This window comes from Rutilus rutilus, assembly GCF_951802725.1.
Source record: "Rutilus rutilus genome assembly, chromosome: 18".
In the NCBI taxonomy this organism is placed as follows: domain Eukaryota; kingdom Metazoa; phylum Chordata; class Actinopteri; order Cypriniformes; family Leuciscidae; genus Rutilus; species Rutilus rutilus.
In genome coordinates, this window is record NC_140231.1 from 26,128,071 (window position 1) to 26,152,599 (window position 24,529).

Here is a 24,529-nt window from a genome sequence, read left to right on the forward strand (position 1 = left end):
AATATTTAATAAAAAACAGTAACAAAAAGATTACATAAATGAATTTTCAACATAAAACTCTGTTTTAAAATCATTTTAGGCCTATGTGTATGCATGCCATAGTCATCTCATTTCATGAGTTTCACTACTGCAAGTGCATTAAAGAAAATTCCACCCACAGGAAACACATCAGTAACACATGAACCAGAAGGTCATTCTTTTAGAAAAGTAGTTTCATCTCAAATGGTCCATTTAGAAGACTTCAAAGATGACCTGAAACCTTTCTTTTTATATATTTTTATTTTAATTATTTTTTTTACAAAATATCAATTTAGTGCATATAAGTCTGGCATGCAACCTGGCATCTGTCTGAAAAATGTCAAATAATTTGATTGGACACATGACCATAACTGTCATGCTCCGGCTTGGACGGACACAATGACCAGAACTAAGTTAAAACTCAAATTTGCATGTGAGGAACACAAGTCATAAACGGGTAAAAGATGATACTTGAGCTCGTTAGCAGATGATATAGACTTGTATTGTTGACTTTGAGTCCTTGTCTTACATAATAGTTGGAACACACACACAACGGGATAACGTTGAGAGAGGGAGGACTGGAAGGTTGGACGATGGGAAATGCAGTCCGTACCATTAACACCATTTTTGAGCAAAAAAGTTGAGAAACGCTGCTTTGATTAGTTGAAAGCCTATCGGTGACGAAACAATAGACTTTGAGCAGGCGAAATTCCCGAAATCCGAAACTTCTTCGCATGAGCAGAGCACGCGTTTCCGGTCTCCAGCATTCGTTTGCATGAATGGACGTCAATGGAACGAAAAGTGTAGTGTGACCGCCTTTTAAACCATCTAGCAACCGTAACAATTTGCACTTTACACTAATTCATTGCTTTGTCAACATACTCAGAGCGCAGAGTGTACAATGCACACCAAGTGCCATGCGAGGACGTCAGAACAGGCCGTCTCTCAGGAAGGACATGACGAGTTTAGTAGGTGATGCCGTTGTCCTGCTTGTCAGTTCTTTTTCTGTCATTTCCGGCGTTTTAAAGGCCTTGAAACGGCAAGCCCTGTTAATGTTTGACCATCATCTGGGAATACAAGTGGCACCAGCTGCAATGGTTCTTATCACATGAAAACACTAATGTTTGAGCCTTATCTCCCTACAGACACAGATGGCGTGGCCGGTCTCATGTTTCAAAACAGAGGCAGGTCTCTTTTTTAAAATAAAATACTGGCCCATCTGTATAATATGGTGGTACATTCTTCAAATCTATGCATATTTTTCACTCACTGAAATGTCCAAAAGCACACCTTTCCACACGATTTGAGATATCTTTCATGTAGCATGGTAATCGTTTTAGTTGCCTCAAGTGCTAACAAAATCGTTCTTGAATTTTTGCAGAAAGTCCACTGGTTATTGAAATATCCAGTGTATGTTTGTCTGTGTGAGGCCATAATCTCCCCTGCATACTGTTGTTGTGGAGCTGCATAATCTTGCGAAGCCAATCTCAGCACATTTTCATAACTTCCAAACACCTTTCACGTCACCTCAGGCTGGATGGAATATCACAACATTCTGATGATTCCAGAAAAATGCAAAATGCTTCCTCGTGAATGCAAAGCAGAAGATGAGATTTACAGAGAGAGAGAGAGAGAGAGAGACCCCCTCCCTCCTTCATACCCTCTTATTTCTCATCCCCACCAAGTCTCTTCTATTTGCACCTGTTCCATCAGTTTTATCCTAATGTTTTCTTTTCATTTTCAGGTTCTTAACTCTACTTTTCCTGTTCTTTATTTTATGTCCTCTCTGCTGGTTCTCTCACAAAATATCTCTGCTTCTTTCTCATCATCTGACTGGTGGAATCTGTTTCTCTGGCTCTCGTCCAAAGCAGCCAGATTTGGAAGGAATCCGGGCAGAATAAACTCTTGGAGGACAGTTGATTCTAGCGAGGAGCAAAAGAGAATGAGAGAAATAAAGAGAGTCTAAAAGACACGAAATTGTAACCTGTTTCTTAACAGAATCTTTAAAAAGTGCTATATGCTAATGTAATGTACAGGGTGGGCCATTTATATGGATACACCGTAATAACATGGGAATGGTTGGTGATATTAAAGTCCTGTTTGTGGCACATTAGTATATGTGAGGGGGCAAACTCCTCTAGATGGGTGGTGACATATAATGTGCCACAAACAGGACTTTAATATCACCAACCATTCCCATGTTATTACGGTGTATCCATATAAATGGCCCACCCTGTATAATTCCACAACTCCTGTTTCATAGGTACATTTTGGTGCAACACATTTTAAGCTTGTTAAAGGTAAAGGATGTAATTTGGAGTGCAATTGCATACATTCAAAAAGGAGGTCCAGAATGCGTGAAGCCAGATGAAGGGGGAAAATACAAAAATAAAAATGTAAATCTATTTTATATTATTTACCCTCCAAAAACAAATTGTGGCTAGCAAAACTACTAGGCCTAAAATATACTATAATATAACTGAACTATTTGGAATTTATACATTGCAATATGATGAAATATTTGGGATTTATATGTTGCTTACAAAAAATGTTCAGTCCATACAGACCTTAGTCAGATTAGATGCCTTATTGAATTTAAAGTCCCCATGAAATCAAACCTGAAGTTTTTTGGCTTAGTATGAATATGTTAACCTGTCATCTATAAGATAGTGTGCTCCAAAACAATGACAAAGTCCGCATTTAGTCTCTCACTTCTGCCAATATGGATGAATGATTTTAATGAAATCATTCTGCACTTCTTCTCATCAGATTTTCTGTCAAATCAAATGCTCAGAATCTAAGACCCTGTTTACACGAGAACGCTCGCGGGTGAAACCGTAAAAATATTTTATCAGATGTGCCTTTCGTTTAGACGGCGACGGCGTTTTTGGGGCTTAAAAACGCAAAAAAGTGAAACCACCCTCCAGAGGGGAAATCTTAAAAACGCTCCACCGTCGCGTTCCCGTCTAAAGGGTAAAAACCATAGACTGTAAAAAAAAAAATGGACGTAGTGTCCGTGACGTCACCAGTAGGTTTCTGAAGACCGCTTTTGAAGCCTAAAGTGGGCGTGGCCGACCGTCGCCATCTTGGCAGCGCGTCACTCCCGGATTTATTTATTTTTACAGTCAGGCAATGAGCTGAGGTAACATGACGGCTAACAGACAACAGACAAATGGCTAATGATGACTAATGACCACAGCAGCGGGAATCCACCTGTCACTCAAAAGTGGACACCCTTAATTATGCAGGAAACTGCGGCTTTACCGATCTCAACAGCTCTGTCCGAGCTGTGATATAAATGAAACACAATTGGCTATTTTTAAAAGGGGGAGGAGCTGTTCGATATGTTCCACCCCGTCTTCCTGTTTCAGTGGAAATAAACTTTAAAGGGAGTTCACCCAATCTGACATAATTTACTCACCCTCATGTTGTTCCAAACCTGTATGAGTTTCTTTCTTATGCTGAACACAAAAGAAGATATTTTTTAAGAATGTTGGTAACCAGACAGTTGACGGTAGCCATTGCTTCCATAGTATTTTTTTTTTTCCCTACTATGGAAGTCAATGGTTGCTCTAACGCAGATGAAAATGAGGCTGTGGGGGATAGACGTAGGCCTACAGTCTTTACAATGACACGCACTGTATAAATGTCTTATTTCACGTAATTTTCACAACTCACAAGTTTCGTCAGCTAAACAACCGGATGTTAAACGACAGTAAAATCCATTGAACGCACTCCCTCACAGCCTCGTATTCATTCCTGTTAAAAAACAAACAAATGTTGCGCTATCTAGAGGGAAAGATGCTATTTGCAGACATCTATCAGCAGAGGCAAAAGGGTGACCCGATGAGTGACACCAAATAATGCGTTTCCAGCCCTGAACTTTGCTGTTTAGTGTGCATTTTGTGTCACAAGATGGCGCAATGTTTCTTTATGAAATATCAAACACGTAAGTCTTTATTAAAACATGCAGTGGGAATATTGAATCAAAAACTAAGCCAATTCTATCAGCCCATCAAAGCAAATACAAAAAAACTTGCTTGATTAAGCCAGTGTTCGTTTCATTGATTTGACGTTTTAATCTTTGTTATGATCACAAGAACAGTTCAGGTTGTGACTCGCTAATTTAGCTACTGATTTTATGCAATGTCCTTCAGCAAGAATATATTGGCCAGTTTACAGTTTATTGAGGTATGTTAGGCTACTTTCGACATGCATGAGGAATAGCTGTTAAAGCTCTCACAAACCAGAGATGTTTAAATTATTAATGAAGTGAAGCAGGAAATGTATTTACTCTCTTTCTCCACATGTGTGGAGGTGTCATTGAAAGAAAGCTCTTCTGCAATCCAACATGCATCCATACAAATGCATCATGGTATTTGAACGTTAAAAATTAAGAATGATTATTGAGTGAGTCTTACACAATGCATATACAAGAAATTTGCTTGCAATATTACTGTTCAGTTTATTATGATAAAAGTCATTTCATATCGATATACATTAAACTATATATTTTGTAAACAACTTTGGACAGAAGCGTAAATTGGTATAAACACAAACCCAAAATTACAAGATGTGTGTGTGTTTTTTTTTTTTTTTTTGTCACCTTAACACATTCTCTTGGATCAGAAGATCAGGCTACAGTTACAGCCACCAAACCTGGCCTGGCTATTTTTAAATATAGGCTACTGTACAATTGATAATTTCCTCCACTCTGAAAAATAAAAATAATAAAAATGATGTGCTGAACCATGACAAACATTTATTAAATCATTTCTTTTTGACAAACTGGCATTTCCAACAATTTCAGATTATATCTTTAAAAAATAAAAACAAAACTGTGGTTTCTGAATTACTTTTGCATTCAACTTAAAAGGTAACTTAACATAGTTAACTTAAAATGATTAACATTTGCACTAGGTTATGCAAAAATAGAATAGAGCAGGAACATTCAAGCCTGTTTTACAAATGCAAATCACAGACTATCCCTTTCAGAGCATCATCACAACAGCTGGATAAAGTTTATTGGAAATAAGTCCAGAGACATTCAGGCTAAAGGTACAACAACATATACTCATAAGAGACAGGTAGGAATTGCGATTTAGGCTTATGAGGTAAATAGTGATTTAATATATTAGGGTTCTATATAGATATTACTTTGTGTACTCATAAACTACTATGAACTCTTAGAAAAATAAAACTTTATCTTTGTTTTATGAACTTTAAAATACAAAACCAGTTGATACGTACTCAGTTGCTTGGGATCACTTTTCCATGAGTTCTAAAACCATAATTTAACTATTTAGAGATAATTTATAAAGCTGATGTTTCTAGAGAGAGCAGGGGAGAGGTACATGGTAACATTTGTGCAAAAAAGGGCAGAGAAATTTAGGCTTCAAGGTGTCCCACAGGTACATGTCCTCGGTACTGTACAGTTTACTGAATGATAGTTCTCTAATGTTGTCATCTTAAGTGTTACAGTGATCTATAAACACTCAGTAGTAGAACCAGGTGTTACTGATGTCTTTTAATCTAAAACAAGGTTTCCCAAACTTTTCTGTCTGCTAAACCACCTATATGACCTCAATTATATATTAAATTATATATGAAATAGTTATAGTTTTTGTTAATGTTTTGCATTACATTTTCTTTTTATATTTTGTTTTCACTTTAAATTTACTTAAAGTTTTAGTCATTTTGTTGTTTTGTTATTTTTATTCGTTTTTAAAAAATATGTCTATTTAGTTTTTATAAATGTTTATTTATAATTTTAGTTAATTTAGTTTATCAAACGTTTATTTTTTCAAGTAAATTTTTTTGTTTTTGTTTTAGATAACGATAATAATTTAATAATAATAATTGATAATAATAAATTAATAATAATTTTTTGCAAATTTCAGTATTTTAGACAAACACTGATCTCCTTCAATACATAATTATTAGCTTTAATTATGAATTTAATCATTTTGAATGGTCACGATGCTTCTATCATCCACCCAATTTAGAATAAAAGAGTGAGTATATATCTTTTGTTTACAGATAAAATATGTTTACAGGAAAAAGTTTTCTATCACAGTCTCACAGACTCCCTGTAGTTCCATCATTAATCACCCTAGAGGTCCATAAACCCTGATTGAGAAACCCTGCTCTAGAAAAACAACAGTATTTAAATAATTAAAAAAAGCTATCAATTTGACCTGTGAAAAGTGGGTGTTTTATTTCAGAAAAGAACCAGGGACGGATTGAAAGAGAAATTTGTGACTTCAGTCAAAAAGGCAAGTCGTTATATTTTGTTAAAGTATTAAGACAAACATTGATCTACTTGGAATAGCTTGCACTCACAAATGGTGCACAAGAACGTGCATTGAGTAAATCGGGTCAGTTTAGATTTCGTGTTAACTTTAAGGACTGATTCTGCGAAGAATGAGAATTTCCCAAATCTTTACAATTTACAATCATCATCTTTATAATAGAATATTCTCATAAGATCCTAATGTAAACGTTTTCATAGCATGCAAAAGTTGGTGGCAGTGAAGGCAACATGAGAAAAATCATCAAGAGGGCAAATGGCAAGAGACGCCATGATTGGTCCTGTCATTGGTTTTATATCGTAGCAACCTGGTTCAAAACTGAGAGATAAATACAGCTGGCTGTTCACCACAGATATACAAACACTCACACTGACAGACACAGGCCTTAGAATGCTTATACTTGATAACTACATGTGCAGATAAAAACAAGCTTGTCTGGAAGAGAACAATATGCCATGTTCCTCTATGTATCTCATTTCATCCCCGTTAAGTTCCTCTATGTACCATTTTACTTCCTATCTTGCCCATTCGCCCTGCTGAAAAGCCTAGCTTGTCAGGTTCACCAGCTGCATTTATATAAGTTGCAATGCATAACTTGCTCAACTTAAATACCAAGACCTTCACTAACAAAACCTTCCCGATCCAGTTTTTGCTGGTGAACAACCATGGCTATGTTGCTTGGAATCCTAAAGGCCCCGATATACTTCAAGCGAAATGAAGAACGAACTGCTGTGATGTCATTTCAAACAAAATCAGGCCAGTTCAAAACAGTGAACTTCCTGGTGTCGGGATGTTTGCTAACAGTATAGCGCTGCAAAGGTATCTCGAACTTCTTTTTACCCCCACAGCGAAGAATGAAAAAGTATATTGGGGCCTTAAGCTGGTCTTTTCAGCAGGGCATCCGGCTTCTTTTACCTACTCTTCCTGTCCTTCATTTTCCGTCCCTCTTGTCTCATTGCTGGTCGTCTCCGAGCATGTCAAACAGCGCCTGAAGCAGCCGGTCGTCTCTGTGCCTGTACGGTTGGGCTCTGTAGAAGTTGTCGCTGTAGTCACTGAACAGGCCGTTCTCGGAGCCCCTGAAGCGGTTCAGCTGGTCGAGGGCCTGGTACAGCTTCTGCGGTGGGATCCTTTCGCGCTGAAAGGTCTTGGGAGGAGCCGCCAGAACGTGCGGAGGAACCGCCGGCATCTGCCTGTTGAAGGCCGACTGGAGGAGACGCAGCAGGGCCAGATTGGCAGAGATGGGGCCGGGAGCAACAGCTGGATTTTCCTCTGGGACACTGAAGGAGGCAGTGGAAGGAAGTGAGTCTGGATCCACCGGACTTGAAATTTCAGGTTTGTGAGCCGGAGTCGGAGGTTCCTGCCGGTCAGAGGGATAGGAGATTGAGTTAAGACTGGAGGAATTGCATACCACTTCTTTCCAACAGGTCCATCAGACGCATGCAAATAACAACAGAAGCATGCATCCACAACTAATGCCATTTTTGAAGTTCGATGTTTGGCCAGAGAGTGTATGAATTGTTAACACTCCCCTAGTGAAAAATAAATATACCAAAATATATTTGAAATAAATTTATTTTATGCTAAGTACGCTACAAATACATTTACATGTACTTAATATAAATACCCTGCATTTGTACATTTGGTATACTAAACAGAAATACTTAAAATCTGCTAAATTGGAACAATTAATTTTGTACTTTATGCACGGAAATAGTGCTGAAGTCCAACTAAAGATATATTCAAGTATATCTGATTGTGCTAAAGTGGAACTATTACAAGTATACTTTAGGTACACTTTAAATATCTTGAATTTAAAGGCTGACCTTATACAGAGATCATTCTATCCTTACTAAGAGTGATATTAAAACACATTTTAGGCTTAATATTAAGAAATGTGCATTGTGCAATACAGAAGTACTCCAAATAAAGTTTAAATATAATATTTATATCAGTAACCCTCAAGCATTACAGTATGTCAGTAAATATGTTAATGCATTTGTAGTATACTTAGTATGAAATAAAATCGATTTTTTTCACTAGGGTCAGTATAGATATATTGTTAATATGTCAAAGAACCTAAATTTCAATAAACATTCTTCTCTGCATCTTCTAAAGTTTTGCTCCCGTTCTGACCTTGATCATGTCTTCCATCGGTTCCACTCCTCTGCGATCGTTTTGTACAGCGTTGTAGGGCAGGTACACCCTCGCCATCTTCATGTGGTCAGGCTTCTCAGATGTCCCGTGCAAAATCAACTTCCAGGTAAGAATCTGACCCTCATTCTCCATCCGTCCTGACTGTTAGCAAGAGAGAGAGAGAGAGAGGGAAATGGATTGTGATTAGCAGACGCTCCATGTGCATTTGATATTTGTTTGCGGAGATGCTGATATGTACCGTATCAGTAATCTTCAGGGTCCAAGTGCCGGTGGGATTCTCTCCCCAGGAGTGCACGGACATGAAGGCCCAGTTTCGGAAACCGTTGGATGATGTGTCCCTCTCTCTCTCCGCCAGCAGGACTGTGGTAGTACCTAATGGGACAAACCCAACAATCAGTGTTCTCATTCCCAAATGTGCACGTGCTAGTGTTTCATTGTGTATATATGTCTCACCTGACGGAGATGTCAACGTGATGTGGAGGTCTCCTCTCCGTGTGTACTCAATGCTGACCTCCACCTGCACATGCTCCAAGGACACCACAGAATTCGCCTGTCCTGCGCAGGACTTAGTGGGGATCTCGATGGATATCTCTCCTGCAGCCTTCAATGGTCTGTATACAAAAAAAGTTAAACAAGTTAAACATATTTTTTTGCAAATATGTAGCTCGTCAGGCAAAGCATGGCTTAAGCGACGACAAGATTCAAAGGGAACACACGGGCAATGTAGGGAGTGGAATACTAGTGTACTTTGAGCAGCAAATCAGCATATTAGAATGATTTCTGAAGGATCATGTGACACTGAAGACTGGAGTAATGATGCTGAAAATTTAGCTTTGCCTTCACAGGAATAAATTTCATTTTAAAATATTTTTTAAGAATAAAATGTATTTAAAAATGTAATATGTCACAATATTGGTGTTTTTTTTAATCAAATAAATGCATTCTCAGTGAGCATAAAACTCATTTCAAAAACATTTGAAAAAAAATATATATATTTATGTGTATAATGTCTCTATCTAGCCTGTAGCCATTTTTTTCACATGATGAATTTAGAAAGGATGCTAAAACGTGCTTTTATCATCAGCTTCGATCACGGAGTTTCAACATTATTGAAGGGATTTTTCTGCCAACTGTTCCATAGACAGATATGCATCAGTGAAATGCACTATAATCCCTGCAGATTACATTGAAAAGCACAGAATTTGCATCAAACAAGAGCCATGGTGATAATGTGTACCAAATGGTAAACCAACGGCGGATGGATAGGGATGGGATGGGTGGGTGGATGGATGGATGAATGGATGGACTCTCATTCTACAGTGTTTTAAATAAGGTGTAGCAAATACCAAAAATGCCAAGTGCTTCGCAGCTGGCAGCTTGTGCTGTGTGTGATTGCGTGGCATTCTATAAACAACATTATGATGTGTGTCGTGACATTTACATTAGGACATCCGGTTATAGGGAAATTCAGTTCCAGGAAGATGAAACATCTGTTCAGGTGCAGTTTTTCTAGATGAGCTTTGTCTGAACACTAAAGCTTCACAATCTCAAGAGTTTTTATGACGTAAATGTAGGAGGAAAAAAAACCCACTCTGGTTATTGAGTAAAAACCGGAATGGATTCCAGTTCTAAGTTCTCAAAATATATCTTCCTATTAAATCCTTCTGTAGGAATTACAAAAGCCGTTGTAAAGAACCAACAGATGGGCGCAAATGCACACGCACACACACACACGGAATCTACTGCATTAATGTGTCTATTAATGAATTGCCATAGCTGAGCGCAGTAGCAGATGGCAGGAGATCAGGCTAGCTTTGTCTTCCATGCGTGAGGTGCAACACCACTGCCTTGTCTCTGCTGAAAAAAGCTGAATTTTCTGCGCCTAACATCTGGAAGCAAACTCATTAAACTCTACCTTGGTTGGAACGTCTCATCTCTGACGATGCACTGTTTCTTCTCCGGAACATGCTTCCAGACTTTGGGATCAGCCAGGTCCACCAGAGCTTTGGCGTTCAGGAGGCCAAACCCAAACCGACTGTTGACCATCAATCCAGCTCCGTTCCTTTTCCAGCCTGGGTTATTGGCCAGGGGGTCAAACTCAGACGTCCAAACCACCAAGTGCTGAAGGTCTCTCCAGGTCAGATCAGGACTAGGGTGGAGAGCAAGAGAATAGATGCACATTTTTATTGAAATGCGCACTCAAACTTAAGATTACATTTTTTTATTTGAATTGCAAATAAAATTTGCATCCATTTTATGCTTATTCCCATCAATTGCATTTCGAAAGTATGATTATTTAAATAAATAAAATAAAATACGCAAATAGTGAGTAATAAACTATTACATGATTTTTTTTTGTGCAGAAATCTTACCTGTTTTCCTAAACTTTTTATTCATGCATGACATTAAATTTATTTAAAAAGTGTTTAATCCGAATGGGTGGACATTTTATATGCTATTCAAATACTTAAAATCGCTTCTTGTAAAAATAATGAACTCTGAAAACTGATGTAAATCCAATGAAATCCTACAAACAATATAACATACAAAATGCAAGATGTTTGACATACTTTTGCTCCAAAGCCAGTGCAAATATCCCAGCAGCCAATGGGGCAGATGCAGACGTGCCAGTGTGTGTCTCTGTGCATTCATTGTGCAAATCGGCACTAGTCTGCAAGACAACCAGATAAAAGATTAAATGGCAACATAACAAAACCCAATAGAGAAGAAGCAAACACACCAACCAAAAAAGACTCAAAACTGTCAATCTATTTTTATTTAGTGCTGCAAATCGATTAATCAATTATAATATATATAATATATATATATTTATACTTATAATATATAAACACATATATTTTAAACTTGAACTTTTATGTGAGCAGCACTAATTGACAGTGCTGCAGCACTAGTTTTTATTGATCTCCAAAGAGAAATCAAGTTATTTGACACAAGGAAAACCAAAAGCAATATAATAATTACGATCATAAGAGCAAGAAAATGTATAAGCGAAGACTCACTATTCTCTGGTCCGTGTAGTCTCCGCTGCTGTAGGCTGTGGCAAGCGTAGAGGAGCATTTCTCAGCGTACCACGGAGACAAACCCTGCTGAGACGCACTGCTGATGGAGATTGTGTAGAGACTGTCTGTGTATCCATCACAATCGCAGTTGTCGCCCTGACGCCCACCGTTACCAGACGCCCAGACGAAAATGGAGCCCTTCCCACCACGCCCCTGGAGTGAAAACAATTATTTAGAGATTATTAGATTATAACAGGTTTGTGCTAAGATATCCATGCCATAATCACAATGCATTAGCTGGGTGGTTGCTAGGGTGTTCTGAATGTTTGATAGGTGGTTGCTAGTGTGTTCTGGTGGTTGCTAGGATGGTAGTTTTAGTAAAACCAATTCCCACACTTCTCACCTTCTGGATACCATACTCAAAAGCTTTCTGGGCCAGACGCCCGGGCCCCTCCACAGTCTTCCCGTCATCGTTAGGGCCCCAGCTAGCACTGTAGATGTCCACGTGGTCAGGGTTAAAGCCAATCGAACTGGCTTCAATGGCATCTGTCACGATTCCATCCAGCATTCGTATTCCTGCAGATGGAAAGCACAAAAGATTACCCTTCATGGAGAGGTCAAAACAATCTACTGTACAATTGTTCATTGTGTTTGAATTGTGACGATTAAATGTGCTGCTGTAATGTTATGACTCACTAACGCTTATATGTCCAAGGGGACATGGACAGGTGGATTTTGTATTTGTATGACTGGTTGTACAGGTCAGTGCTGTTATATAATCATATTGTCATCTCATTGTTGCTGAATACAAACACCTGACTGGTTAAAAAAAAGATACCAAAAGTGGACAAACACATTTTGACAACACACACCTCCCACTTTCGAGTTAAAGGCCACTCCGACGCCACATTTGTTGTTGTCTGCTTGCATGGCAATCTCTCCAGCACATCTGGTACCATGCCTGAGGGCATACAACAGAGAATAGAGTTACAATTCAGTTCCATTCAAATTTAATATAGCTGGCATGTTCAAAACCCATTATATCTAAATGTGTGCACCAACACAGATTTGCAAACATGGTTACATAGTGGACTGGTGTGTGGTTGCTAAGGTCTTAGTGGTTTTTAGGGCATTACTACATGCTTTGGTGTTCTTATAGTTGTTAGGTGGTTGCTAGGGTGTTCTGGCTGGTTGCTCTGTGGTTTCTAGGTTGTTTTGTGTGGTTTCTATATGGTTGTTATTGTGTTCTGGGTGGTTGCATGACAGTAGTGTGTTTTGGTGGTTGATAAATGGTTGCTAGGTAGTTGTTAGAGGATTCTGGCTGGTTGCTAGGTGGTTTCTAGGGTATTCTGGATGGTTGCTAGATGGTTGCTGAATTTGGTCTGACTCTCAGCTTGAAGAAAACTGAAGTTATGTACCAGAACCCTACAAAAGACACCTATAATCTACCCAAGATCAACATCAATGGCCATCCTCTGAACGCAGTGGACCAATTCACCTATTTGGGATGCATCATTTAAAATGATGCAACAATATCCCAGGACGTGGACCACGACTCGCCAAAGCCTGCTTCTTTGGCCTCCTCCAAAAATGTGCCTGGCAGAACCGCTCATTGCGCCTGCTTGTGCACTCTGCTGTGTGGTTCTGAATCATGGGTCCTGTACAGAAAGCACATCTGCCTTGCTTGAGCGCTTTCATCAACAGTGTCGCTGTTCTTGGCAAGCCCGCTTCTTCCAGAACTTCTCTATTTGTCTTGAAGTCTTGCCACTGAGTTTCCATAATCTTCCGTTGAGAATATGCTGCTACTGTGTCAGGTTCGCTGGGCAGGACATGTGTTACGCATGGATGATGAGAGGCTGCCAAAAGCAGTGTTCTATGGGGAACTTTGCCAGGGCAAGTGAAATCGAGGAGCCCCACGCAAGCGCTATAAGGACCAGCTGAAGCAACAGTTGATACAAGCTGATATTAACCCTCAAGACTGGGAGATACTGGCATCTGATAGATCTAAGTGTGAAACATCACATTGAAGGCTGCCAGGGAATTTGAAGAACACAGAGCGAAAACTGCCAAGCGAAGCGTAAACGAAAGAAAGAATTGCCTGCCCAAGTACCCAACGACAGCGACCCGACCTTTCCCTGTCCCATCTGCTCTAAAGTCTGCAAGTCAGTTGAGTCTTTGTAGCCAATTGAGAGCTTGTCGCCTTAGACAAAATCCTTCTCACTGGTCTTCGGACATAAGGAATACGCCAAGAGATGGTTGCTAGTGTTCTGGATAGTTGCTAGGTGGTTGCTAAGGTGTTCTGGATTGTTGCTAGGTGGTTGCTAATGTGTTCTGGGTGGTTGCTATGTGTTTGGTGGTTGGTAGGTATTTTTGGGTGGTTGCTAAGGGGTTGCTTACTGGTCCAAAACACAGGATATAGTTTATGAGATGTTTCTAACCATTTAATTGTCTGCCAAGTGAAAATGAAAAATCCAGTCTCTTATAAAAACAATCTTTTCTTAACAAACCATATGATTTGAGACATAATATCATCCACTATGGGTATTAATATGGGTATCAATATTAATGATGATGCTAGGTTCATATGCCTTATCCTGAGTGTTAGCAATATTAATGATGATGCTAGTTTTAGCAATCACCAATAATATTTGTGATAATAAAGAAGGAAAATAGTACTCAGTGGCTGATGTCAAAGATTAGACTAACAATGGATAACTGTTGATAGTAATTTGCGAAAATGTTTTCTCTTGAAAACTGTTAATGATTATTTGTTTCCCTTTTTCGTAATAACCATCATCTGAAACACCAATGCATTTGATGCATTTAACACGGTACAGACAATCATAGCAAAGCACCTTGAGTTGACAAAAGAATATGTTGATATGGGCGGGCGAGAGGTTGAACGAGCTTGCATGTGCCTTTATAAGTGTTATGAGTGTTTGTGTGTGTGTGCGTGAGCAAAACAAAAAACTAGCTGCACAGTATGAGTCATTCACTGACATAGACACATAACCACATGGATGAAGAATAATGAGTGTTTCTATTTTTATGACCACTTATTTCTGTTTCAAAGCTTCATTTTCACTAGGACTGTCAATTTATCACATTGATTTAATTATTAAATAACACAACATGAAATTACTGCAATTACATATGCTCTCTGACCTGTATGCAAATGTAAAATACTTCAATTTGACATGTTCCCTGAAGCACTGATGATGTGAGACACTAATCTGCATTTGTACATAAAGCAAAAAACAAATATGTGTAGTGTACAAATATAAATAGTGTACATATATATATATATGTGCGTGCTTGTGTGTGTGTATAACAGTATAATACTTTGTCATTTTTGTAATCTATTTATCCTTTCCTCTGGAACAGATATGTAGTATTGTAATATGGGATTAATTTGATTAAATTAAACAATTAATAAAAAAAAAATTTAAAATCTAAATAATTTTGCTTATGCACGTATGCACTTTGATTACAAGTAATAGATGTGCATGGATTCTGATCCTCTTATGTAAGACAGCTCAAGTGATGTGTGTACCATTGGAATGGATTACACTCATTCCCTGATGGAGAACAGACCTTCTCAGATCAGACCTACTGACACTGTCGGTTCTCTTTCATAGCAGCTTAAAGATGGAAAGCAATGCCAGCTTGGTCTAATTCCCCCCGAACAGATTTAGTATGATGTTAAATAAATCTGCAAATCTCTTTAAAGAGGGCAGAAAACAACTATGACAGTCCAAGGCTTATAACATTTTCCAGTCATCAGTTTCCTTATCGCTGCATGTATGCGTTGCTAAAGATAATTGAAAGGAACTTTGGAAATCTGTCCTTGTGTTTTTTAAGTTTGGATCAGCAGTTATGATCCTAAAATCTCTTGAGGTTTTCTGTCCATTCATCTGGAGATATTAAAGAGTATAGGATTCATTCACTCACTTGTTTTCATTGGTGGAGTCGTATCTGGGGAAGGGATCAGGATCGTTGTCGTTAAAATCATAGCTAGCAGCAGGATCCTACATCGAGGAGAGCAGACAATTAGGGTTTCAATGATTGCAGACATTTTTTTCTAGCACAAATAGGCTATCAGTAGTGTAGTGCAGACAGATGTTTTATAGGAAGAGAGAAACTACTCTTACTGTTTCTAATTACACTGAATTGCAAAGAGTTTTACTAGTACATTATTTACTAGTGCTGTCAATCGATTAATCGCAATTAATCGCATCTAACAAAATTTCATATATATATATATATATATATATACACACACATACACATATTTACAAAGTTTATGTTAGATGTGATTAATTGCAATTAATCGATTTGAAAGCACTACATTTATGCCAAATGTCTCATAAACAAAAAAGTAATTCCACACGTTTTTGTAGTCAACGGCGCTGTTTTTCCATAGTTTTTCATTCGCTACAATGGACGTCTTTGACAGGTGCGCTTGCCTCTTTTACAGCATCTCGCGCATGACACAATGTTCTAAAAACACAGCGCTCAAGTTAGATAAGTTCAACAAAAAAAACAAAAAAAACATGTCTTAGTGACCTTTTAGGGACTGTTTTTTACACTACCCTGCATTTCATGCTTTTAAAAGCAAAAAACGTGTGTTGTGTGAACTGGCCCAAAACGTTGTAGTTTGGGATAAATGCTGCCAAACAGTAGCCTGGGTTTCCCCATACTGCCTTGCTCGCAGCGCGATTTTATTCACGCTGCTAGGCAGTCTGGACACCATGGACCAGATTTTCCCCTGAAAAAGGGAACCAATCACAGAACGGGGAGGGAGCAGCCAAGACGATGACGACACCGAAGCAGTTTGTTTATATCTATGATTCCAACATGGCATCAGACTTGACATTTCCTTCTACCCTCATGTTTATCTTGCACAAACGGTAATATTCGCTAAACGCCATCGTGCACAAATAAATCTTTGACCCATCGTCTTTTTCCTCGATGAATTTCTGTCACTCTACATACGTCATCTGGTATAATTGAAGCGATTGGTTATGAGCTACGTACAGGCGCATTTGATAGACATTCATAGCGCCCAATAAATGGCTCTGGGCATTCGTAAACCACGCCTCAAATACGAGAAAATGAACACGTGGTTCCCAGACCAAGTCTCAAATGAGACTTGGTCTGACGTTAGCCAGGCTAGCCAAACAGAATACGTTGTCAGAAAACTTCATAATTATGGAAATTTCAGCATGGCGTGAATGCAGCAACCTATGAGTTCATGTGACAGTGTTAACAGATGCATATATTTACATAAAATGTTATAGTTTTATATTTACTCTGTTGGTTGTTACTACCTACTTTATTTATATTTGTTTATTATATTTATATGCTTTTTTTTAAGTGACCTGTAAAACACTTTGAATTTGATGTACAAGTTTATGCAAATAAAACTAAAAGGCATTATTAACTAATTTTCTATGTTTATTTCGTGTGCGCGCACGAGTCTGCATTAAGCGGTCATTGCCACACTTGCCAGCATCAGACACATACGGGTCTCTTATAGGGTTTTCCTTTTGTGAGACTGCTGTTTGTAAACAAGCCAACAGCAGAGCGACGGCTGATGCTACTATGTACTCAAATCCTAATAGGAGACAGATGTTTGATATTATCCTGTGATTTATGAGTCGTCTCTATTGCAAAAAAAAAAAGGGATGCTGGGCTCACTGCAGTCTTATGTAATTGGCACACATTCAGACTGAATTTTTAAATAGCTTTGAATGAGCGAGTGAGATTTTTGTTTGTGGCCTTCTGTACTGGAAGTCCTTATCAAATGGCTTTGCTCGTGTCGTGGTAGGTGTCACTATGGATAATCCTCCGCACGGTTGAAGGGGTAGCCGTTGGCATGGAAACTACAGCGCAGAGGTTTACGGATGGTAGTCGAGTAGGCGTTGCACGACGACACACTCACGTAGTTAGGGTATATGTCGGTGTGGTTCCACTCCAGGCCGTCATCTAGCACGGTGATGACCACTCCTTTGCCTGTGATACCCTTCTTCCAGACCGGGATCACGTGTAGATCCAATTTGGGGAGGGATGAAGACGTCCGGGTGTCTTGCTGATAGGGGAGGATGAGGAAAGACAGTTTAAGTGTGCTGAGTGAATATGTGAGTAATTCAGCGTCATATACATGAGTACCACTCAACATTCTGAGGTACTCTCAACCTCTTCACAAACACAAAAGCCTCTTTGTATGACACATCCACTGACCCTTCCAACAAAAGCTGTTTGCTTGAAAATGAAAGCCGGCGATATAATCGCCCATGCTGACCTTTTAGTTTGTGGAGAGTATTTTCAGTCCATACTAGACCATGAGGGGATTTTTTCTTATTGACCGATAATTAAATATCAGAGAGCTTCTGCGCAGTGTTGGGAAATACAGTCTAAGCAGCTAGTATATAAAATGCAGTTAACCGGAGTAGTGTCAAATGTATTAGCAGAGTTTGCCATCCAGTTAGGATTATTAGGATTTGGATTGATTGAATCTTTTGATTCTATTCAATAAAATGAATCAGATTAGTTCACCGATTCACTCAGTGACTCTTTCTGTAGATCACGACGAAATCGCCCCCTATACCCTCATTCACTATTCCCTACATTACTCCACTAATATAGTTCACTTGAAGGAGTGAATGAAAACGAGTGAGTGAATTCGGACACTGAGTGCGCTGGAAGGGCTTAGCAAACTTAGCAAACTGGCAGCTCCATTAGTAAGATGAAAAGATTGATCTTGAACTCTGTCATTGAAACTAGCATGTATAACCCTTAATCAATCAACTTAATAATAAAGTTAAAAGGAATTTCTACCTGTATGATATCACGCTGTAGCTACATTGGACCAGCGGTTTGAAAAATGGATTCAGCTGCGCATAGATTTGTATATATTTATCTATGGTTGAGCGTACATCGGTTGTACACTCGTTATTGCGGTGCATAGTGGGATCGAATGAGTGCACTTGATAACGTCCACTGTGGTTTCCGACACTACAAATGGCTGTCCCCTCAAATAGTGCCCCATTTAAGGGTATAGGGGGCGATTTTAGACACAGCCCACGACATATAGAGAGTGATTCATACAAGTAATAAGAATAAAATGTATGCTTTCATGTCATAACTATCCCATGTCCGAATTTGAGATAAGGTTGAAATTATGAGATATAAAGTCAAAATTATCACATAAAAAGATTATTATGTAAGATGTTATGTGAATATTATGTACACGTTATTAGATACAAAGTTGAAATTATGAGATCATACGTAGGCTATGGCATATATCATAATTACGACAGAGAAATTCAGCTTTTTATGTCAATGACTTTTCTCTTAATTTTGACTTTATGCAAATAATTAAATAATTATGCCTTAGCATCTCACTTTTATGATTTACCAAAGCATTTTTTTTTTATGGCCTAAACTACAAGCTTCAATAATGCCTCATCTATTCAGTTAATCCAAAAACAACAAATTCCAGTCTATTCTGTTTGCTCACAATGCAGATATCTAGTTAAATCTGTGCAGATTTAAAACACCTACTTCATTAGGAAAGGGTGTATTCACTCCGTATGCTTGTCCCACACAGCCTAGGCTATTTTCCTAGAATTGCTCTTTGGAAGCTGGAAAAAGCTATTAAAAGTGCTTCACAAAACACTCACATGGAAAATAATGAAACTGATTCGTTCATTAAAAAAATCTTGTCACTTTATTCAAAACACAGCTATATGTATAGTATATATAGTTATGTACCGAAGCTTCTTGAAGCATAATAGTGATAGAATAAAGGACAGAGAGGAAGAAAGAGGTCTATGATCTGCTCACGAATTATGCATAGACGCTGCAGTAACTCTACCATGAAGCATGACTCATAGCTGACAGGAGGGGGAAGGGGGAGTGAAAGGAACGACCCGCCACACATGACGGCTCTGCCACATAGCACCAACATAACCTCAGGAAAGCTGTAAGCCCCACGTCACTCATCTACAACCTACATAGCACCTTTAAGTGAGTCAAGAACTTTTACTAGGCGTCTCAGATATCGGTAACTGCATAAACACTCTAGCTTGATCAGTGCCTCAAAAGAGACGCAGTCAAACACAGTGCTACGTCTAAAAATGTTCCATGTACACAGATGCAATACAAATAGAACCACACAGTGTTTTCAATACAGAGAAAAAAAGATATGATATGAGTCATCTCTTTAATTGAATTATCAGCAGTCCTCTCGGGTGAAATGTAATCTATTCTCAGAGTCGTCTTTCTCCTCCATAAATCCATATCCTTCCTTTCTATCTATCCTTTCATCTCCTTAGATTGAACGTCATTCTTTCTGTCCCCTTTTAACCACTTGCCTTCACTGCATCATCACTCAAATTGACCAATGGAGCACAAGGAGACCGCCCACTTTTCAGCAGCCTTGGTTTCTGAAGCATTTTTTTTTCTGATCATTCTCTCCATAGGGATTTCAAAAGATTCTGCATTAAAAAGGGTTAGAAGCCAAACCAAACCAACATCTGAGATGAATCAAAGCATTACAAACTTAAGCAAAGACAACAAGAAGAAACACGACAAAAGCGACTAGCTAAAACTATTAGCTAATAAACTATGCATTCCTTGAAGCTTTGCAAACGACATGATTTAATCAGAAACAATGCATAATGTAAATATATGAATATAGTCAAGAAAATGAAATATATACTGTATAACAATATTTTTGCATTTTAATCACATATTGCTAAAAACTCAAAATAATTCAAATAGTAGGGAAACAGCTATGTCAATGCTTCATGGGAGTGAGAGGTCACTTCTAAGCACTTTTGGCACAATTTACGTGTATCGGTTGCGCAGAATTCAGCAATTAATCTTTATTAATAGTAAAAATCACAGAGTTGTGGTTTCTACAGTAGCTTATACCATCACTTCACAACCTTTGAGCCCATGGTAGGTCTGCTTCAAAAGGTTCATACATTACTGTTTAAAATCCAATGAATGGGATAACTCAATTTTTCACTTTGCATCTTTCATCTTGTTAGTCTCATGAGTTGATTCAGAATAAACGAAGAGGTTGACATCAGCTAATGAGCTAAATTTAGTGATAGGCACTGTTTAAAATAAACTGGGCAGGAACTTCATGAGCAATTAGGTTAAGAGGTGGCGGCGCTCGCGCAAACAGGCTCGACACAGGAATGAAGAGGTTTAGAAACTTGTTGAAGCAAAAAGAACAAAAGGTCACTGCTGGTTCATGCCACCGCTAAATTGCGTTTTAGAGTAAAATGTTTGTCCAAAAAATTAATCCCTCAGTCGGAAATGCAAATGGCTGTTTTCAATTTTATTAGAGTGACTTGCTATATAAACCATGAGCTGTGATCCATATTAGAGCCAGCTGAATCCTTCCCATCTGTGACTGTACGGAAGCCATTCTCTGGCATTAAGAGCTTGGCTTCCATAAGATAAACCCATCAATCCATTGTGTTTCAGTAAATTGGTACTAATGTGTGATTGACTCTTCTGTTGTTTGGGATTAAGAAGCGTTCTCCTTTACCATCTAATTTTTATTTAGCCATACTATGAGCTCTGAAAGCTTAAAAACACTGGGCTTCAAACCACACATAGTGCTCGAGTCCAGAGGGACAACTGACCCCGTACTGAAAGCCAACAGACAGGAAATGTAATTCACCAAAAAGGATTGTTACAATGGCTTTTACAACAAAGCTGTTGGTGATATTAATGGGTTCCGGTCGGTTAAGTCGGTTCTACTATTGGAAATTGTTCTTTTTTTTATCGAGAACACGTGAACATTTCAAGTCAAACTGTGATCTGAGGTTTTTAAGCAATGATATGTAACACAAGTAGACAAGTTAGTGTGATTTCAACTTCTACCGAATGACTTACATGCTGTTACCATGGAAATGAGAATTAGAGAAAACACCTTAGCACTGGCCACCCACTCCTATGAAACACTGCGAATAATGTAATCGAGTGAGTTTCCCTACCTTCTCAAACTATTTATACAAATATAATATATATTAGTGCTGTCAAAACGATTAATCGTGATTAATCGCATCTAACATAAAAGTTACTTACATACATGTAAATATACAAACTAACATACAAAGCATACACACACACACACACATATACATATATATATAAACTTTTGTTAGATGCAATTACTTGCAAATAATCGATTTGAAAGCACTAATAAATATAATTTATATACTGTATATACTATACACAAACACACATATATATTATGTATAATATATATATAGTTATATACAGTACACACGTATGAATACAAACTTTTATGTTAGATGCAATTAATCGTGGTTATTTTTTTAAAGCACTAATCTATATATTTATATATTACTTATAATCAATGGCTTATAGTGAATACTTTTATTGTTTCTAATTTGATTACATCATTCACAATGCTTCATGGGATGAATCGTTCATTCTCTCATAAAAGAGGTGGACACTATAAAAAAATGCTTTTTCCAAGTTGTAAATGAAAGATTACAGTCCGTTTTACAAGAAAATACTAAATGATGTTTAATTCAATGGATATTTGCCATTTTTTGTACATCTTTGGAATAAATCCTACACCAAATAATTTTAGTGACGTACATCAAGGTTTAGAACTTTAAAATGAGGAAAATGAATGAGAAAAATAGCTCTGGAATCATTGCCTGAAAATGTTGCAGAGCAAAAGAAATTCAAACAGCGCTTTTGACAAAGGAAAATGAAGATGGCGAGACTCACCAGATACCACTGTTGGTTCCACATGGGGTCGTCGAAGAGTTTGTCCACCGAACAGTCCTTACATTCTGTCCCCAGCGGGGCACGTTTGGCCCTTCGTTTCTCATACTGCTGTTCGGCCCAAGACACCTAAAGGAGAAGCCACAGGTGCCATTCAGAACCAAGTCCAAAACATTTATTTTTCATCTCCTACATCAAAAGCACATTCAAACTGTTATGAATAGGACTGATTTGTTCTTTGTGAATATAATACATGACATAAGCCTCCGTACTTCATTTTTATTGATATCTCAGATGAGTTTATCTTATCATGTACTGTGCATAGAAAGAAACAGTGCAAGGGCTTTCGAAAAGTCTCATACCCTGTCATCTTCCGACAGACGTTTGGTGATATGATCCGCACTTCTTTTGGTCCTGCTAGGGTGACTGTGCCGCTTGAATAAATAATGGTTTTCCAGCGCCCCAATCTGCAGACAAACAAAAGAGAGAATTGACTGAAGAGAACGGTTAATATTTAGAGCTAAATTAAGCCTGGTCATAATGACGCAGTTCCCATCTGTCTGGTCTAGTCGGCCTGAAGCTACTTCACAAAAAATAGAATTATTAATAGGTCTAAAAATGCAGCTTACTTGGGTTTCTTTTCATGTATAAAACCTCCTTCAAAGAGAACTACTGACACAACAGGTGAATTTTTAATTATATAGGCTGACACTGTGGCATGTCTGAATTATAGCAAATGTAGAAATTGCATGAAATATTGTATTGCTATCTACAATTTGCATTGTTGCATTAAATGCTTAACGAAAAACAATCAAGATCAATTCAGATATGGAGATTATACAAAAATAATAAGCATCCTAGTTGCAAAGCACATTCAACCATCACCCAGCAGATGCTTCAGTGTTTAATGGTTAAGCAAATGTTCTGGCAACTGATTAAACACGTTTTTCTAATGCACATTCATATCGACATAACAGATCAAATATGATCCGGCAAAGCAACAGTGTTGCTATGAATAAATGCATTACACAACATATTGGGAATATACAATTGCATGCCACACTGATACAGGTACAGATGTGTGTGAGGCAAGTGTTTTACCCTGGAAAACACAGTGTTTGGTGTGACTTACCTGTCGGACTAATTTGTATCCGAGCTCGTCGGCGATGGATCGCGCATTGTGGGCTCCTCCTGGAATCTCCACCGCCCATTCGTTCAGATACTGTCTGTCCACAGCGGAGGACACCAGCGCACAGAACAGAGCAAGAACACTGCACAGCAACATTGGACGACATCTTTCTTCCATTTCAAATCAATTACAACACTTATAAATGATCTGGGTGATCACGACGAATGCAAAACTATTAAATAGAAATAAGTTAACAAATAAATACAGACTATGTAAACAAGAAATATCAGCCCAGCTACAAAAGCCTTCCTTGGATAACGCTAGATTCTCTTCTTAATTCTGATGCAGTGTGAGCGAGTAATTGAACGCGCATGGAAAGCCACCAATGAGAGAGTCGTAGAAGGGGAAGGGATGTTTACACGTCAAATTACGAACCGCTCTGACGTCAATTTCTACCTGGGGTAGGATGCTCCGGTCCCGGGGGGAGTCGGGCGGGGGTGAATTGCGCATGGAAGCAGAGGGGAATGCTTCTCTATAAATAGCCGACGACGCTTATTACGCTTAGAAATTGAGCAGGAATTGAAGCTTTTGTTAAAATAATTACACGGGCAATACTGCTCTCATATGTTCGCGAAACCCTCATGTAGGAGGTTCTGGGCTAGATCTCGTTGAATAGTTTACATCTGTTCAAATTAATATCTCAGTAGCCTAATAGACTAGAAGATATATCCTAATTTAAGGATATAACTTATAATGATAAATAAGAAGGGAACGGCTGTTCAGTAGGCTAATTGTTAAATAGTTGACGTAACCGTCTGCGTCATGAGGACGTTTCAGCACCGCAGCGCTGAACAGCTCCACTACACGAGCTGCGTGTGCAAAACATATATCCATATTAAACACCAATGATATGCATTCCCATACAGACATCTGGCAACATGTTAAACACATGTTTTGTAAATACATTTGTATATATTTAAGGTAGGCTGTCACACACTCACACACCCCTGTCTATCTATCTATCTATCTATCTATCTATCTATCTATCTATCTATCTATCTATCTATCTATCTATCTATCGACACATAGATAGATAGATAGACAGACAGATA

At 38.3% G+C, this 24,529-nt stretch overlaps 1 protein-coding gene across 1 annotated transcript; it reads right to left on the reverse strand.

Moving 5' to 3' along the window:
• Positions 1 to 5,907: 5,907 nt before the first annotated feature.
• Positions 5,908 to 23,768, reverse strand: pcsk1 (proprotein convertase subtilisin/kexin type 1). Its single transcript, XM_084387010.1, has 14 exons — positions 23,421 to 23,768; positions 22,651 to 22,755; positions 22,292 to 22,417; positions 17,448 to 17,594; positions 15,455 to 15,531; positions 12,376 to 12,464; positions 11,907 to 12,079; positions 11,504 to 11,716; positions 11,054 to 11,154; positions 10,399 to 10,632; positions 8,937 to 9,094; positions 8,722 to 8,855; positions 8,463 to 8,624; positions 5,908 to 7,686 (listed from the first exon to the last, which is right to left on the reverse strand). Exons 1-14 carry the CDS (start codon positions 23,592 to 23,594, stop codon positions 7,282 to 7,284), a joined length of 2,298 nt encoding a protein of 765 aa, XP_084243136.1. The 5' UTR covers positions 23,595 to 23,768; the 3' UTR covers positions 5,908 to 7,281.
• Positions 23,769 to 24,529: the final 761 nt, after the last annotated feature.